Source organism: Delphinapterus leucas, chromosome 2, assembly GCF_059928025.1.
Source record: "Delphinapterus leucas isolate spDelLeu-1000000601 "Yukka" chromosome 2, BTC_Dleu_Yukka2, whole genome shotgun sequence".
Taxonomy (NCBI): domain Eukaryota; kingdom Metazoa; phylum Chordata; class Mammalia; order Artiodactyla; family Monodontidae; genus Delphinapterus; species Delphinapterus leucas.
The window spans coordinates 5617879-5635859 of NC_143130.1; the positions used below are offsets into that span (position 1 = coordinate 5617879).

Consider the following 17981-nt stretch of genomic DNA (forward strand, 5'->3'; position numbering starts at 1 on the left):
GATCACAGAGAAGATGAGCTGTGAAAGAAGAATGGTGTTCAGGGGAAATAGACTAAAATTGCCGAGATGATGGTGTATCCTCATACGCGAATGCAGCGTAAAGCATGGTTTAGATTTCTTCGAAGATGATATACCTTAACATTTTTTTTTGATACCTTAACATTTATCACGTCATAAGACTTACTTTAAGAGTAAAATGAGAGATGTATAGGCTATGTGTTATTGTTTCATGAACTACATAGATATGTGCAATTATTATAGATACATAGTTTTTTTAAAAAAGAATGAACATAGCTCAGCCTTGAAAATTTGTTTAATTATAAAAATGTGTGAAAATATAGTTGCAAATGAACAGTTTATTGTTCATTTGGTTTCTCTTAAATTGTTAATCGTTGCTAGCATTGGCTTTAGTTAAGGCTCTAATTTTTCGTTAGTAAATGGAGGATTATGTAGAGCTTGGTTTGTTGGGTATGCTTTTAGAAAACCATTGTATGTGATGCCTACAGAAAAATAAATAAGGTCCTGTTATTCTAGAACTGGGGGAAATACTCTGTTGTTTTTTCTGGTTAACAGTTTTTTAAATTTACCATACACTAATTTAGAATTTACAGAGAATTAGAATACATTGTGTATGAAAGTGCTTCTAATTGTAATTTCATTTGAAAAGATTACATTGTGAACGTATGGATTTCGTATTACCTTTGAGTCATTAGGCTATCAAGCGCCATTACATGCTGTTACAGACTAGTTCCGTTTATTTGAACATTGTTGGGATTCTGGATGAGTGAGTGGTGTGTTGCATTGGTTGAGTTTATTGGTAAGTTATTTGAAAGGGAATCTGACATTTTAATCTGTGACATATTTGATGTATCTATTCTTGTCTGTTTTATTAGCATCTTATATTTAAGGATCAGAGTAAGCAGTTTGCCTATTAGCTTATTTCTTATGTGTTTGTTTTCCTCGTGGAGAATTATCTTTTGGCCAGTTAAATCAACATTAGAAAGCTTAAACAAGCATGGGAGAGCCATTGTCCCCTGTCTAGGGGGACCAATCAGTATTCTGTTCGCCGCTTTTAGAAGAGTCTGTGTGAGCCTCTGCTGGGAGAATGCACTTGACATTACATTCCTGGGGGCAGGGACCTCCTTAAAGTGAATTCCCTTAGAGTTTTCCCCTTCTCTCCTCCTTGGGAAAGAGAAGAATGTGAACCACTTCCTGTATCCCAGCTTTCTGCCCTCCTGTTCTCCCAGTGAAGTAGTTACCTTCATTCCTTGATCAAACATACCAGCCAGAAACATGGACTGTGAACTAAGTAAGACACTGCCTCAAGCTCTTAGCCTTTTTGAAAAGATGCTTGTACAAAAATGGCACCACTATGTTTCACTGACGTTTTAAGTTTAAGGTCCTCTTTTACATGAATAGGTGTATGTTAGTATATCCTCATGTAACCAGAACCCAACTTAATTCTTTCATTTTTTTAAGCAGCCCCTTCATAATTAGAGGACTTTTAGTATCCTTCTCAACTCTCTGAATAAACCCTCTAATTAGATATTTGGCTACTTTTGTAAAGCTGCACATGTGAGGACTTGCAAGGAGGCAATTTATTCGTTATACCTGTATTTTTTTAAACAAGGCCAATGTCTCAATCAGTACCTTAGTCTTAGATCCTTTATTCTGAAACCTGTGGTTTCTAATCTTCACTTCCTTGTTTATTTTTATATAAGTCACATACATCCCTAACAATGAAAAAATCGTTTTTTTAATATTGATCTTTAGCCTGTCATAAGAGCATATTTTTATTTATTTAGTTTTTAGAAATTTATTTATTTTTGGCTGTGTTACATCTTCGTTGCTATGCGTGGGCTTCTCATTGCAGTGGCTTTTCTTGTTGTGGAGCATGGGCTCCAGGCGCGCGGGCTTCAGTAGTTGTGGCACACAGGCTCAGTAGTTATGGCTCACGGGCTCTAGAGTGCAGGCCCAGTAGTTGTGGCACACAGGCTCAGTAGTTATGGCTCACGGGCTCTAGAGTGCAGGCCCAGTAGCTGTGGCACACGGGCTTAGTCGCTCCGCAGCATGTGGAATCTTCCCGGACCAGGGCTCGGACCCGTGTCCCCTGCATTGGCAGGCCGACTCTTAACCACTGCGCCACCAGGGAAGCCCATAAAAGCATATTTAAAATTTTTATTCTGGCACTTAAAATACCAGTGAGTCTCCTTTCTCTGTTTTCTTTTTAACCAATCGACCCATTACCTAAATGAGAGCATTGAGAACTCGCCAGCGCATTTTATATCCCTTCATGTCCATGGTTGAAGTTCAAGGTGACCTTCCTGTTCTAAGCACATCCTGAGAGGCCTTCCAAGTCTCGAGCAGCGACAGGCAGGGAAGATGGATGATCTGATTTCCAGACTCTAACGGACTCCAGGAGGAGACGTGGATGTTTGAAACAAAACAGGGAAGTCGGTGTTCAGGAAGAATTAAAATACTTGGCAGTGATTTAAGCTGATGAAGATGAAGCAGGAGGGGATGTGGGCAGGTGTGGCTGGGAGGATGCCAAGGTGTGATTCTTCAGGAGATTGTTCTTTTGAGTACATTTGGGGCATTCATCACATCCTCATCATTCCTCAGATGGAGGTTGCTCTTTGTTCATTTATGGTACTTTCAGCAAAGGGAACATATTGGCTGGTGTCATTGCTTTGCCCCGCTCATTGTCACTTATTCCCTCTGTTAAAATAATCTGCTCCGGGCTTCCCTGGTGGTGCGGTGGCCGAGAATCCGCCTGCCGATGCAGGGGACACGGGTTCGAGCCCTGGTCTGGGAAGATCCCACATGCCGCGGAGCAACTGGGCCCGTGTGCCATAACTACTGAGCCTGCGCGTCTGGAGCTTGTGCTCCGCAACAAGAGACGCTGCGATAGTGAGAAGCCCGCGCACCGCGATGAACAGTGGCCCCTGCTCACCGCAACTGGAGAAAGCCCTCACACAGAAACGAAGAGCCAACGCAGCCAAAAATAAATAAGTAAATAAATTAATTTAAAATAATAATAATAATAATTTGCTCCGTCTGGTGTTGAGGATCAAACCCTACAGGTGCATTAGCGTTTTCGGGCTGTTGTTGAGTAACTTCTTCTAGGCAGAATTATGATGGGATAGTCACCGCTTGTTAAGTTTCCAGAAGACAGGTTTTTGTTTTTTTTTTTTTTTTTTTTTGTCCCCGGGAGAAGTCGGATTGGAGTCAGGATCCTTGACAAGATGCTTTGTGAAAGGGAGTAACTCGCACTTTTCACATTTCCATCACGGAAGGTGGATAGAAACCGCAAGCCATTTTAAAAACTGACACGTTAACTCTTAACAAAAGAAGAGGTTTGACAAATGTTAAGCTGAAAATGTGTCGGTTGAAAGCGACATTTGGAAAACAGGCTTCCTCATGAAGGCTGCAATTTGTAAGGCATGGCAGTCCTAAAGCCTCATCTCCAGCCTGGCATAACTCAAGAGGTGCTCCCCCATCATTTCTCCTGTCTTGTAACTTTCTTTGCACACCAGAGAAAGGTGCCACACTTGCTTTTCTGTTTCGTTTTTTAGTCTTAAATGAAGATGTTCCTACTATTATTAATATTACTTAACAGCAACATTTTAACTAAGCAGTGTTTGGTGAGTGGTGAGCACTGATGGGAAAAATGCTAGCAATTTCTCCTGCCTGGAAGTCTAGCAAGATAAATCATCCTGTTGAGCTAGCTTGTAAGGAGGAATAAGTGCTTTGATTCTGCTGCATATGGTTTCTCAGGCTGTTTTACTTGTAGAATTAAAATGAAGTGATGTTTTCTTGTTTTCTGCAGTATGGGCAAACCTATTAGAGGCTGGAATGGGCATACATGGGCTTTATTAAATAACTACTATATCCCCTAGTGGCTGCTGACTCCGAAGATCCTTAAGTAACAGATATATCTGGTCTACCAAAAGGCTAAAGAATTTTCAACTTAATAAGTGATCCCATTTATTTAAGACAGCCCTTTGCAGAAGGAAATCCTGTCTAACAAAACTCCTTAAACCTTATCTTTCTGGTGAAGTATAAATGGATGCACGGAACGAGCATGGTTTTATAAATATCTCAGAAGGCTGGAGGAGCAGGTTAATCTGCCCAGACCTTGCTAGCAGTTAGTGAATTTTTTACATAGTGACAGCAGGTGTGCAAGACGACAAAGACTTTCCTCTTTCATTACTGTATCCGAAAATAGCTCCAGGTAAGCCAGAGAAACACAGTATTTCTTTATAGTAGACATGAAAAAGAAGAACCAATTTTTCCTAAAGCTTTCGACATAAAGATTGTTTTTATTTTTAAAAGTTGACCGCGTACTGTGCTCCTGCTGATTTATATTTCCTTTATAGATGCTACATATGTATATTGCGGTTCTTTCTTTAAGTTAATAAATGTATTCTCACGTTTCCTCCATAATACAAAATATGGCATCTCTGCACCTATTTGCATACACATGTGCTGCATTTAACGAACCTTGCTAAGAAATATCAAAGAGAAAAGGGAAACCCATAAAATATGTTGTATATCAGGTAGTATTGTGTCATACCCCTCATTTCATGTTCACTTTAAATGATAAAACTTACATAGCATTCCTTTTTCTCCAGATAGTATGTTACCAGCGTAAGGAGTTGACGAATGTTTAATTCCACTGAATAGATGTAAGTCACGATGGGACATAATATCAATGTTGATCTTTGACTTGCTCCCTCACCTGTTTTCTTTGTGTGGCCAGGAGACATTTATTGCCCTGGTAAATTAATCCTTCCCCTCTTAAGGGAACAAGAGGAAGGCAGACTGTTTGAGGAAGAGTGCATAACAGTTCTCTCTTCCAAATTTTTTGATAGATTGCTTAATGTAATTTACAATTAGAAGGAGTTTTTCTTTTCCGCTTTTTACTTGCTTAGCACTGTTATTCAGCTGGACTTCAGAGGTCATCAGTATTTTTCCTTTTTCTTAGTGCATGTTCATCCTTTCTTCAATACATAGAGTTTTTACATGCCTTTTAAAGCTTTACTTTCCTATAATTTGTCGGCTCATTCAAAACAGTTCAGTTTTTTAAGTGGGCGGTGCTTCCCATTTGACATTTCCAGTGTACCTGGAGTCCGAGAGGGTGGCAGTAGGGAACTTCCACCCCCTAAACCTATAAAGGTCAAAGGTAAACGCTGTCAGGGATTGAAAACCAGCTTCAGGAGGCTAAGCTGGGATTCCTGAAGCCCTCTAGGAAACCCCATCTTACACATATTCTGGAATGTCTATCACTCTGAAGTGCCTTAGATGCAAATGCAGACTTGGGAAAGGCTACCTCACATAGGCACATTCATTCTCTGGTCCTCCAATGCGGTCACGCCTCAGCCACGCTGTGCTGGGTGAGCTCTGTGAGATCAGGTTTGACCAGTGAGCTGGAGCTCTGTCAGTCTTTCTGCATTTTATTCCATGGCTAGGGCAGGTATCATTAAAGAGTTGCGAATAGGGCTTCCCTGGTGGCGCAGTGGTTAAAAATCCACCTGCCAATGCAGGGGACACAGGTTCGAGCCCTGGTCCGGGAAGATCCCACATGCCACGGAGCAGCTAAGCCCGTGCGCCACAACTACTGAGCCTGCGCTCTAGAGCCTGCAAGCCACAACTACTGAGCCCACGTGCCGCAACTACTGAAGCCCGCGCGCCTAGAGCCCGTGCTCCGCAACAAGAGAAGCCACCGCCGTGAGAAGCCTGCACACCTCAACGAAGAGTAGCCCCTGCTCACCGCAACTAGAGAAAGCCCGCGTGCAGTGACGAAGACCCAAGACAGCCAAAAATAAATAAATGAATAAATAAATTTATTTAAAAAAAAAGTAGGCCTTGTACTAAAAAAAAGAATTGCAAATAAATTTAGATGGGCAAATGGGAAAAAACACAGCTGCTCCATCAAAGGGAGAAGTGTGTTGTTTACTCTGAACCTCGCCCTACAAGAGGTTTTTACATGTGATTTTAAAGAGCAAGACAGTCATGCCTCTCTTCCCCCCACTGTTTATCTCCTCTTTCCTTGTATGTCGACTCTGAAGCGTGCATTCAGCCTCTGTTGTACATCATGTAATGCATGATGCATTACAGTTTCAATTTAAGGTAGATGGAATATAGATAATTGGTCCCTCTTGACAGAAGGAAAACAGACGTAGTCTAGACTCCATCTACACTCCGGGAAAGAAATGTGTCAGGTTACTTCCTCTTCCGAAAGAGCTATTTTGAGTTCCATTTTTAGCTGATACTCACTTGAAATAATCATATCGAACTGTTGAATATTGACCTACTCAAAGACATGGTCCGCCCTACATGTTGGTAACCTTTGTTAACTCCCAGCAGCGTTCAAGTTCAATGCTGGATGCTTTCTGTCCAGCTAAGATGAGTTATTGTCTGCCTCTGCTGTTTTTATTTGAGAGAGAAATTAGTAAGTGGCACTTTATAATCAAACGAAAGTGTCTGATCTTTGTTCTCTACACGGTAATATCTTGTTTTATTACATGTTGTCATTTTATTGAGCTCTGGTCTCTTATTCTGGTCAGGCATTGTTGGAGGTTTTGTTTTTTGTAATTTTTGGCAATAAAAGGTTCTCCTATAATGTCTTAGAATGCATTTAGAATGTGTTTAGAATGCATAATCTTACGAAAAGCATTTTAGTCAACTTTATTAGATAGAAAGGGTAAATGTGAGTTTTGTGTCCGCTGGCCTTTATTGATGCCCAATTTATTCGTCAACCGTTAAGGAAATAACTCTCCAGATTTTGTTCTGTTGTGTTTGTATATCATCTCATATGTATTTTTTAAGACGCACGTTGTAAAAAGTTTGGGGTCAAGAAAATACTGTTTTCCACTATCACAGTTAATTTTTAAATAGTCTCATTTGGAACCCATACAGTTTTATCACCTTCACAATGTACATACTTTTTTTTCTCCATCCAATTAGTGTTTGTTTAGAAAATAAATAAATTGTTATTGAGGTTCTGGTTATTTTACTTAGCGAGGTTACTAAATCAATGCCCTGCTTTTTTTTTTTTCTCTTGCTGATACCTAATTTGGTCTAATTTTGGTTTTTTAAGCCACCCCGCAGAAATGTATTATCTGACAGTTCTAGAACTCCAAGATCAAGGTGTGAGAGAGGTTGGTTTTTTCCGAGGGCTGTCGGGGAAGCATCTCTTCCAGGCCTTTCTCCGTGGATTACAGATGGCCGTCTTCTCCCTGTGTCTTTACATTATCATCCCTGGAAGTGTCTGTTTCTGTGTCCAAATTTCCCCTTTCTATAAGGACACCAGTCATATTGGATTAGGGCCCACCCTGATGACCTCACTTTAATTTGATTACCCCACTAAGACCCTAGTACCTTTCAGATACGGTCACATTCTGAGTTACCAAGGGTTAGAACTTCAACATGAATTTTTTCGGGGAAAATTCAGCCCCTAACACTATTGCTACCCCAGTGCACTCAGATCACCCCGTCTTTCCTCTCTTCTCCCATAGCCTCCCACAACCTGGGGGGCAAATTCTGTTTATTCGCAAATGTGTTGAAATTACTCTGGAAGGTTTAATCCACCTCTCCGCAGTCCCTCCACCATGTCTTTCTTACACGTTTAGCTTTCAGACTTAAAGGTTCCTTCAAAAAGTGCACATTCACCATTGTTCCATTTTAGGGACACAAAGGTTAGGCTCTTTTTTTGGCAGATGGGTCAGTGTTTTTAATTTCTAATCATCCCTTAAGAACGGACTATGTTAAAACAGAAGCTGGTTAGAATTTGAAGATCCCCTGGGAGTGAAAGGCACCTTGCAAAATCTCCTGCTTCGTCGTAGTCAGCTAGAGAATTGAAGAAGGGAGAGTTCCATAGAGCACCCACCATTGGACCCCGTCGTGTTTCTTTCACAAGAGTCTTACGGCCGGAAGATGCAGCATGGGGGACCTTTGTGCCACCTGGCAGCTTCTTGCACTGGGACCCCCACTAGTAGGTGTGGAATCTTCCGTCTCTGACTTTGTGGACCTACATCGTAGCTCTCCATGTTTTGCCCTGTAAGGTGTGGAGTCAGGAATTTCCTGTTCCATCTTGGGGTTCCAGTCACCACATCTGGAGCCCTTAGGACGTTTATTCCATTTTCCAAGCTTGTCTCAGGAGATCTCTGGAGTCTCACTGAGTGAGATGGAGACTACCAAGAACGGGGCACTGACTTCTCTTCTCGTGTAACTAAAGCTGGTTTGCTTCCCCAGCGTGCAGACAGACATCAGAGATGGAGAGTGGTTTCACGCGACGCACCGTGGCGTAGAGACTCGGTCGTGGGCTCTGCCGGGAGCCGTGAGGAACGGGGAAAACAAAGCCTGTCTTTAGAGCGCCGGCCTTAGAGGTGGTTCCCAGCCCCAGTTCTCTCAATGGCAAAGGACCTCATCATGCTTACTCTCAGCTTCCCCATCTTAAAAGCAAGAGGTTCAAACTAGGTCATCTCTAAGAGTCGTCTCAGCACCGATTTCTAATCCTGAATCCTCTGTTTTTCTGGGAAACATGTTTTTTTGTTTTGTTTTTTTTTCCATGGAAAACCCCTCTTGTTTATTTGATTAAACAAAAATAAAATAAGCTGCATAGGAACAATTTTAAAGTCCAAAGAAGCACCAGCTTTGTTTTAAGGCTGCAGTAGCTGACACAGCATCTCCTTGCTACCTTCTCCAGCCTTCTCTGTGGACCAGAGCGATACATTCAGAAGCCTGTTAGCTAACACAGGAGTTTTTGAACTCCTTTCCACTGGTCCTTCACCTGCTCATTGCCTGTCATGCCTGAGGCCTGCAGTATCATTTAAGATTTAAAAGTAAAAATCTAGAGGGCAGGAGAAAAAAAAAAACCCACCCCAGACAAAAACCTACCTTAAAGGTTTGGGGGAAAAAAACCTTTGTTTCTCTGGGAAACATGTTTCATTGTCTATACCACTTCATTATTTTTCTCAGATTTCGTTTAATTCTTGAATTTGCCCCCCACGTGGATTTCCCTCATTGATTTTTCTTTTGTAAAGGCCACGGAAGGTGATGATGGCCCCGAATATAAATGGTTACAGGAAAATAGATGCAAGATAAAATTACGAGATCCACCTTTTTATTCTATATTTTATGGAATACCTAATATATATTTGGCAGTAACTTATTCGTACACATGAATTCCTGACACTTTCGATCCTTCAGACTTATTAATCAGTGTAGTCAGCACCAGAGCAATTTTATGAGACCTACCAGTCATCAAAAATTTATTATCAGATAAATCACGGAAACAACAAGCATCTTAATAGGGTAGAGAAAGTGGCACGTAAAGGATCGTTTAAGACGGTCCTTTTTGTTGGTTGTGTGTTATATTTACAGCCAGTATCTGCGAGCTTGCTCATAAATTTCATGCGAAGACCCAGCAGGGTGATAGTTGTCTTCTGAGGTAAAACCTTCTTGCTTTGTTTTGCTCCGGTAGAAGTTTACCGTGTTTGGTCTAACTGTAAGGCTGAGAGCACTCAAGGTACGGAAGGCAGGAAAGTCATGTTCCAGTGCTAAGCTTAGAGCATCTCTTTTAAAATGGTATCTGCGTTTTCTTCCGAATTTCATTACAGCTGTCATCCAGAGTTAAGACTTATCAAGCCTCAGCCCTTTCCTTTGGGACAAAATGGCTAAACTTGAACTCTGAAATGGCATGCGGAAATAGCAGTAGACAATTGCCTTGCTTGGGGATGGGTTCCATGTGCACCCACCTGGCAACTGTGAGGCACAGGCTATGTCTGCTGTGTTCCTGGCAGTGTCTTTGAAGATATAATGATTCTGATGATATAATAAAAGACTTGGGTCTTCGTCGTGTAAGATGAGCTGCTTGGAGGGGAGTTTTTCTGTCCCTCTAGCCCTGTCCTGAGTGTCCCAGAATCTCACTATGCTCTGGGACAGGAGGATCATGGCAGTGACCCAGATCAGAGCTGAGCTGACACTGGGGAGCCCTGGAAGAGATCCACTGGGAATGAACCCAGAACGACAAGGCTGGGTTACTTCCCATTAAAGATACAGCCTGCTTCCTACCTCAGCTCTCCATAAGTGCGGTTTTCTCTGCCTGGAGTGTTCTGTCCTTGTATTGACATACTGAATGCCCAATTATTCTTCAAGTATCATATTCAGTACTGCTTCCTCAGAGACCTTTTTGCCAAGTGTTTCCCTACTGCCCGTTTACTCTAGGTCCCTTTTACTGTCTTCCTTCTGAGTCTTTTACCTTAGCAGCAGTTTTAATAGTAGTAGTAGTAATAATAATAACAACAACAGTAATAATAATAAGCAGTGACTACCACGTGACAGGTATTATGCTAAGCTCATTATATTTGCTATTCACCATTTTATAACTCACTATTTATTTCAGTGAATATCACGTAGATTTGGGGGGAGGGGGTAAAAGTGCATGTTTTCGCTCCCTTAAGAGACTAATCTTTTGGGAAGCAATACTGAAGATTCCCTCATTTCTGAGCTATGCACATGGCACCCTCAGTGTCCTGTATGAATGACCCGTCATCTCAGGCAGAGGAGCCTCCGACAGGTTGCCCTGATTTCTGAAAGAAAAAACCATTCTGGAGTCCAGAAGAAACCGTGCTGTCGTCCTCAGCTTCTGCCGGTACAGGGTAAACAAGACTGGAGACATTAAAATGCATCCTCAGCCTGTAATATTAAGGCAAGATTCCTTCTTCGTTTGTGTTGATCTCTCTCTCTTTTTTTTTAATAAATTTATTTATTTAGTTAGTTATTTTTGGCTGCATTGGGTTTTCATTGCTGTGCACGAACTTTCTCTAGTTGCGGCGAGCAGGGGCTACCCTTCGTTGTGGTGCGCGGGCTTCTCGTTGTGGTGGCTTCTCTTGTTGCGGAGCACAGGTTCTAGGCGTGCGGGCTTCAGTAGTTGTGGCACGTGGGCTCTAGAGCACAGGCTCAGTAGTTGTGGCACGCGGGCTCTAGAGCACAGGCTCAGTAGTTGTGGTTCACGGGCTTAGTTGCTCCACGGCATGTGGCGGTCCAGTGGTTAAGACTCTGTGCTTCCACTGCAGGGGGCGCGGGTTCCATCCCTGGTCAGGGAGCTAGGATCCCGCACACGCCACACACAACAACAACAAAGTTAACTAGAGAGCCCGTGAAGTTAAGAAGGAAGAAGCCACAAAGCACGTAGCTGTGTAATTGGTTTTGTCTACTGTACGTCCCCTTTCCACTTGTTTATCTAGATTAAGTGGAATCATCCCTTCTGATCAGTCTCTCTCTAACCAGGTACCCTCAAAACCTTCAAGGTGACATCACCTCTCAAAATGTGTCCTGAGTCTTGGAAAGGGACTCTAAATGTGAGCTCGAGAGAAGGGTTCTCACTCCACACAACCACCCTTCCTCTTCTTGGCTGAAGCACTGTGAAATCGAGCCTTGTGTATAACACCTCTTAGATGATGTCAGCCTGTCCTGCACCCTCGGAAGGATCGGTAACAATCCAGCCTTCCTGCAGAACCCAACAGGACATGGGAAAAGGGGGTCATTCGCAAAGACGTAGCAAAAGAGAAAGAGGAAAATAAACAAACAAGACGTACTTCTTCATTGAGTTTCTTTAGGTAGGAGTATTTTCCCACCTAAGGTTTTAAGTGATTGAAAGGTAAGCTTTTCTATATTTTTAAGATCTTGAGGGCTTGACATATGGAAGAATGGATCTTGGAAGAACTGATTATGTTAGAGGAAGAGACTGGGCCTCAGGTTTCCATAATATATGAAACATGGGTTTTTTGTTTTAATTCTTCTCTCTTGTTTAATGCTTTTGGCTGTAAGCACAGATGACGTGTGTGTTTCAGACTGTTTACGTGAGATCAGGAGCATTTTTAATCTGTTCTCATGCATTCTCAATAGGAACTGCGTGAGTGGTGATCTTTTAATAGAATGTCTTGCAACTAGCAAATTTGTTTTGGTACTAAATTCCAGATAATTCCTAAGGAATGTAAATCTTGTCACTAAAAGTTTTTGTTTTAGAAATACTTAACACCTCTCAGATTTTGTTGTTCTGGGAGCCACTGCTTTGGGAAGATCCCTGCTGTCCTCCTTACTTGCTGCAAGTAATAAATCCTTCCTTCTCCTGTTCTTTGGTGTGGTTCTGTCTTTTGACACCCACAAAGAGGCAACCCCCCCCCAAAAAAGAAAAATACTTAAAACCTTGAAACTACATAATTTTAAGTCTTCTGAGGCCAGCCTCTGCTTCGTCTTCACAAGTGTAATCAACAAGACAGGGCAACAAGAAAGGTACTGGTCATCAAGCCGACTGAGTAAAAATATTCTTTTCAAATTTTATAGTGGAACATGGTGAGAAAAGAAATGATGGCATGTGGGGAAGATGCTCCTTCAAGAATGCATCATACAAGATGAGTTTTGGCTTTACTGTGGTTGAAATACTAAGAATCTTGCACAGCTTTTTCTAGAAAAATTCAGATGCATGATCGAGTCAGATACTTTCAGTACCCCTCATTTTTCTTCTGTGCACGCACTAACATCCAGGTGGACCAGTGAGTAGTGATAGAAGTCGTCTCAGTTACACTAAGGAGAGAGAATTGACATTCATTGACTTCCTGCCGTGTTCCAGGACCTGGTGGGTTCCTTGCAGGCTTCATCTCCCGTGATCTCATCCCATGAGATGTAGGTGTTCGCCTTGCTTTCAGATGAGAGAATGAAGAGCCTCAGGTTAGGTAAAATGACCAATAGTTTACCTGAGTCATAGAGCTAGAAATGAAACTCCATTGACCTGTACACACGGCTATATTTACGATAGATAACCAACAGGGCCCTACTGTATAGCGCAGGGAACTCTGCTCAATATACTGTAATGACCTAAATGTAAAAAAAGAATTTGAAAAGAATAGATACGTGTATATGTAGAACTGAATCACTTGGCTGTACACCCGAGACTAGCACAACATTGTAAATCAGCAATGCTCCAATATGAAATAAAAATTAAAGGAAAATAAGAAGAACACTGTCTTATATTCACCTTGTTGCTTTTGGGTAGCATCAAGGAAGAAGGTGAGGAAATGCTGAGTTTATGCTGAAGTTCTCAAAGGGAAGTCAGTGCATGAGGCTTAAGGGTATGTTGGCAATCATTCAACTTTTCTGGTTGTTGAATCAACTCAGCCCTTCCTGTAAAACCATATCCCCATCCCGTTATCCCCTTCAGAGATCCTGAAGTGGTGTCTCTTTTTGCCAGCTATTCAGTCCCTGAAAGCCAACCTTCCTGAATCAACTCTGATTCTGAGTTCGTCCCCTTACGTGGGTGGTTCCAGAATGACAAATACAAATCTGCGTTCCTGCCAGCCACCCCTCTGGTTGCGTGGGTGTGTGTCCACTGAAGGCTGTACGTTTATGTTGTTTTGCACTTGGTCTTCAGTTAGTGCGTCTTCAAGGCTGTGACCTCTCTCAACCATACTTTATACTATTTATCTCTTTGGGCATCTTATGGACTCTGGGCCTTTCTCAGTTCATCTTGTACCAGTGACTGAGATCGGATTGGTGGTACAATCCCTCCCAAGCTTTCAGCGTCCTCTCTTCGTGTCTTTGTTTCTTACTAGGTTCGGTCCAGTCCCAGGTTTTAATTTCTTTGCCCCAACAAAGAATTGAGTCTTCTCCACAGAGTCCTGGTTCCTTTAAGTGGAAAATAGCACTGGAGTCCAAAATCTGAGGCCCAGCAATTCATGTTTTCCAAATAAGCACCAAAGATAAGGTAGGGTGGCATGAGGTCTGACAGCCACTATAGCGACAAAGCAGAACAATTACCTGGATTCAGAGAGCCAGGTAGTTGTTTCCCATTTACCTGTTTCATTGTTTGTTTTGCCGAGCTATACATACAAAATCATTCATGTGTTTACGTGGTTAGTGATCCCACATTTGCGTTCCTGGACTCAAGTGTTTGGAATTAACTGCTAAGTGTGTAAGTTCAGGAAATCTTGTCAGTGTCCCTAGAGCACCTGAAAAGAAAAAAAAAAAAATCACAACCTCTTTCCAAGTTTTGTACTAAAGAAACCAAGTGTGTGGGCCACTCAGTAATATAAAGATGTAGATCACCTGATATCTAGATAGACTCTCATTCAGTTAAGAGGCAATAACAGTGAAGGAGGGAAAACATACCAATACAAGCCCAACTCGGAGATACTGCAGGTTCAGTTCCAGACCACTGCAATAAAGCAAAGATCCCAATAAAGTGAGTCACGAATTTTTGGTTTCCTAGTGTACGTAGAAGTTATGTTTACACTCTACTGTAGTCTGTTAAGTGTGCAATAGCATTGTTGCTGTTGCTGAAGAATTAATGTGCATACCTTAATGAAAAAACACTCCACTGCTCAAAAATGCTAACCATCACCTGAGCCTTCAACGAGTTGTACTAGTAACACCAGAGATCCCCGTGACAAATGTGATCACGATGAAAAAGCTTGAAATAGTGTGAGAGTTAGCAAAGTGTGGCCCAGAGACATGAAGCGAGCAAATGCTATTGGGAAAATGGTACCAATAGACTTGCTCGATGCAGGGCTGCCACCGACCTTCCATTTGTAAAAAGTGCCATGTGTGAAGGGCAGTAAAGCAAAGCGCAATAAAACGGCGTCTGCCTGGGCAGCCTTTTGATGTTTCGTCCGTTCCCTCTTTATTTTCTTAGGCACTGACATTTGTCTTTTGACACGAATAGCTCTACCCTTATATGCAGTTTCTCAATGGGCTTCGGCTTGTCCCTTCATGTCATTTAAGTTCAGCACATTGTCAGTGAAGCACTTTCCATACCACTCTACCTAAAACAAGCCTCACCTCCCTCCCTGCCCCTAACTTGATTTGATCTGCCTCCCTCTAGAATGGAGGTCCCCCCCAAGAGCAGGGACTTTGTTGAGAGCACCTCTGTGTCCCCAGGAGCCTCAGACAGTGGCTGGCACCTGGCCAGCCCTGAAAACACTGGGTGACTGGGAGTTGCTATTCTTTCAGCTGTACATTTTAGCCTGCGGTTCAGACACTTATGCTGGAGGGGATTTTCTTTAAACCGTGTGTCGCACGTCCGTTACACGTTTTCCGTCTTTCCCTTTTCTTCTTGCGTCTGCGGTGCTTTGACTTCATGATATTATTAGAGCCTCTTCCATCACCAAAGAAGTTTCTGTGATGTTGCCAAGGCTGCAGCCTTCCCCAGCCAGCTCTTTCCCACCCCATCTAGCAGCTCTTTTTAGCTAGGCTGTGAAAGGAACTCCACACATGGACGTTTAGGAGGTCATAGGGGGAAAAATACCAAAGCTGCAAGCTGGTATTTGCCCTGGACTTAGCCCATCAGCCTGGTTTTGGTTTTGGTTTTGGTTTTGGTCCTGGTCCTGGTCCTGCATCAGCCAGGCCTCCATCCTCGGACACCTCTGTGTGTAGGACCTGGATACTGGCTGCTTTACCCTAGGATGCAGGTGTGGCTTTGTCCTCCATGAGGATGGTGTGACTATAGAAGGTGACTTGGCAGTCTTTGAACTCTAGTAATTACTTAAAAATAAACAGCTGGGGGGAGGGGAGAGGATAGGAAGCAGCTCCTCCGCCCAGCCTTCAAAATATGTTTTGTTGACAAGTCAGAAAAACAATTCAGAGCCTGGTCTCTGAACCTAAAACCCTCGATGTGAAAGGCCAGAAGGAATCCCTCTGACATCACTCAGACGTGAGGAACCAGAGGACTCCTGATCAGCCGCGTTGAGAAGGAACCCTCACCTGTAGCAGGTTATGTGTCATTACTTATCTCCCCGCCTGCGGCATTTTGAGGTGCCGTTGGACCTGTTGGGCTCAGGAGACACCCAGCACAGGTGAGGAGGACCGATGTGGAGAAGTGCGGTGTACTGGAGGAAATACTGGCCCCCATCTACACACAGGAGGACCCCGTGTGGTCAGCACACCACTTCCAAATGTGAAATGAAATTTTCTCACAGGTTGTATTAATGTTCTCTATTTCTAACAAAATCCTCCTAGTGAAGTGTTCATTGTTAACTAAGTGTTAATGACAAAAGATGATATTTTAAGTATTTTTCCTAAGATGTGGAAATCGTGAGGATTAGTGTTTTTTTTAAAAAATTTATTTTTGGCTGCATTGGGTCTTTGTTGCTGCGTGCGGGCTTTCTCTGGTTGTGGCGAGCCGGGGCTACTCTTCGTTGCGGTGTGCGCGCTTCTCATTGCGGTGGCTTCTCTTGCTGTGGAGCACAGGCTCTAGGCACGTGGGCTTCAGTAGTTGTGGCTCGCGGGCTCTAGAGCGCAGGCTCAGCAGTTGTGGCACACGGACTTAGTTGCTCCGTGGCATGTGGGATCTTCCCAGACCAAGGCTCGAACCCGTGTCTCCTGCGCTGTCAGGTGGATTCTTAACCACTGCGCCACCAGGGAAGCCCGTGGGGATTAGTTTTAATTATGTGCAGAGAGAGAGAGGGAGAGAGGGAGGGAGAATGATTGCTGCTCTGTTTCCATGAGGCCAAAATTTCTGCTTCTGAAAATCGGCCTAGCCTCCTCCTTTACAAAAGAGACCAGAGGGTGCAGGGGTGGTCAGGCCATAGCTAGTGTCGTCCAGCTTCTGGTCTCAGAGGCTTGCCGGGTCCTGGAGGGCATGCTTGTGCCGGCAGAACTTGAAGACCCAGGAGAGGCATATCTCTGGGGTCAGAGGGCTTCTGAAAACCCTCAAAGGAAAAGTAAATCAATTGTGAAATGCCCCAGGGAGTTTACCTGGGAGCGAGCACAGCCAGAGTGGGGCTTAGCCACCTAACATCAAGCAGGAGGATAAGCTAGCTCCAGGAGACACGTGGGATTCCCCTCCACAGTGTGGACCTGTAGGTGTGGGAACCGGCTCTGGACACAGGCTGCCTGGGTTCGAATCCCACTCTTCCCTTTTGCTAGCTTTGTGGCATTGAGTCAGATTTTTCTTTTTAATTTAACATCTTTATTGAAGATCAATTGCTATACAGTAAACTAAATATTTAAAATATGCAGTTTGATACATTTTTTGACATGTGTATACTTGTAAAATAGTCACCATAATCAAGATCGTGAGCCCAAAGTTTTCTTGTGTTCCTGTGTAAACCATATCCCTCCCTCCTGCCCCTCTCCACCTTTCCCCCAATCCCCAGCTTCTAGCTGTACATTTGTTTGCATTTTGTAGAGCGTTAACATATGGTGTGTACTCTTTTTTAGAAGAAAACATCAAACTCCTTTCATTCAGCGTAATTATCTTGAGTATCCTTGTTGTTGCGTGTATCGACGATTCATTTCTTTTATTTCTGAGTAGGAATCCATTGAGTGGATATGCCACAATTCGTTTATCAAGTGGACTGTTGATGGACATGTGGGTTGTTTCCAGTTTGGGGTTATTAAAAATAAATTTCCATCAGCTTTTGTGTACAAGTCTTTGATGGGACATGTTCTGTCACTGTAAATCCCTAGGAGTGGAATGGGTGGACCATATGGTAGGTGTAGACTTACTTTCTTCAGTTCCTGCCAAACCGTTTTCAGCGTGGCGGCATCATTTTATATACCAACCAGCAGTGTCTGAGAGTTCCAGCTCTTTCACATCCTTGTCAGCACTTGATATGGTCAGTTCTTTCAATTTTATTTTTTCTAGTAGGTTCTCTTTATGCTTTTAAATTGCATTTATCTGATGAATAATGATGTTGAGCTTTTGCGATTCCTATATCTTATTTAGTGAAAATTTTTTTCAAATCTATCCATTTTTGTAAATTGAATAGTTTTTCTTATTATTGTTTTGAGATTCTTTATATGTTCTAGTTATGAATCCTTTACCAGATGTATGCTTAGCAAAGCTTTTCTCCCTTTCTGTGGTTTGTCTTTTCATTCTCCTGGCAGTGTCTTTTGAAGAATAAAGCTTTTAAATTTTGTTGAGTTCAGTTTATTAATTTGTTCTTTTATGGATTGTACTTTTGGTGTCATAGCTAAGT

At 42.7% G+C, this 17981-nt stretch overlaps 1 protein-coding gene across 8 annotated transcripts in view; it reads left to right on the top strand.

Annotated features, from left to right (window-relative positions):
* Window positions 1–17981, top strand: part of RSU1 (Ras suppressor protein 1) — a 300130-nt gene that overhangs the window by 105926 nt on the left and 176223 nt on the right. Inside the window, exon 9 of one of the 8 annotated variants that reach the window (XM_022580588.3) lies at window positions 1–17981. This exon is cut by the window's right edge and continues 43544 nt beyond it. The exons of the other annotated variants lie outside the window; for them this stretch is intronic. Within the exon in view, the coding sequence (XP_022436296.1) occupies window position 1 (1 nt within the window). The 3' untranslated portion in view covers window positions 2–17981. 8 annotated transcript variants of the gene reach the window in all.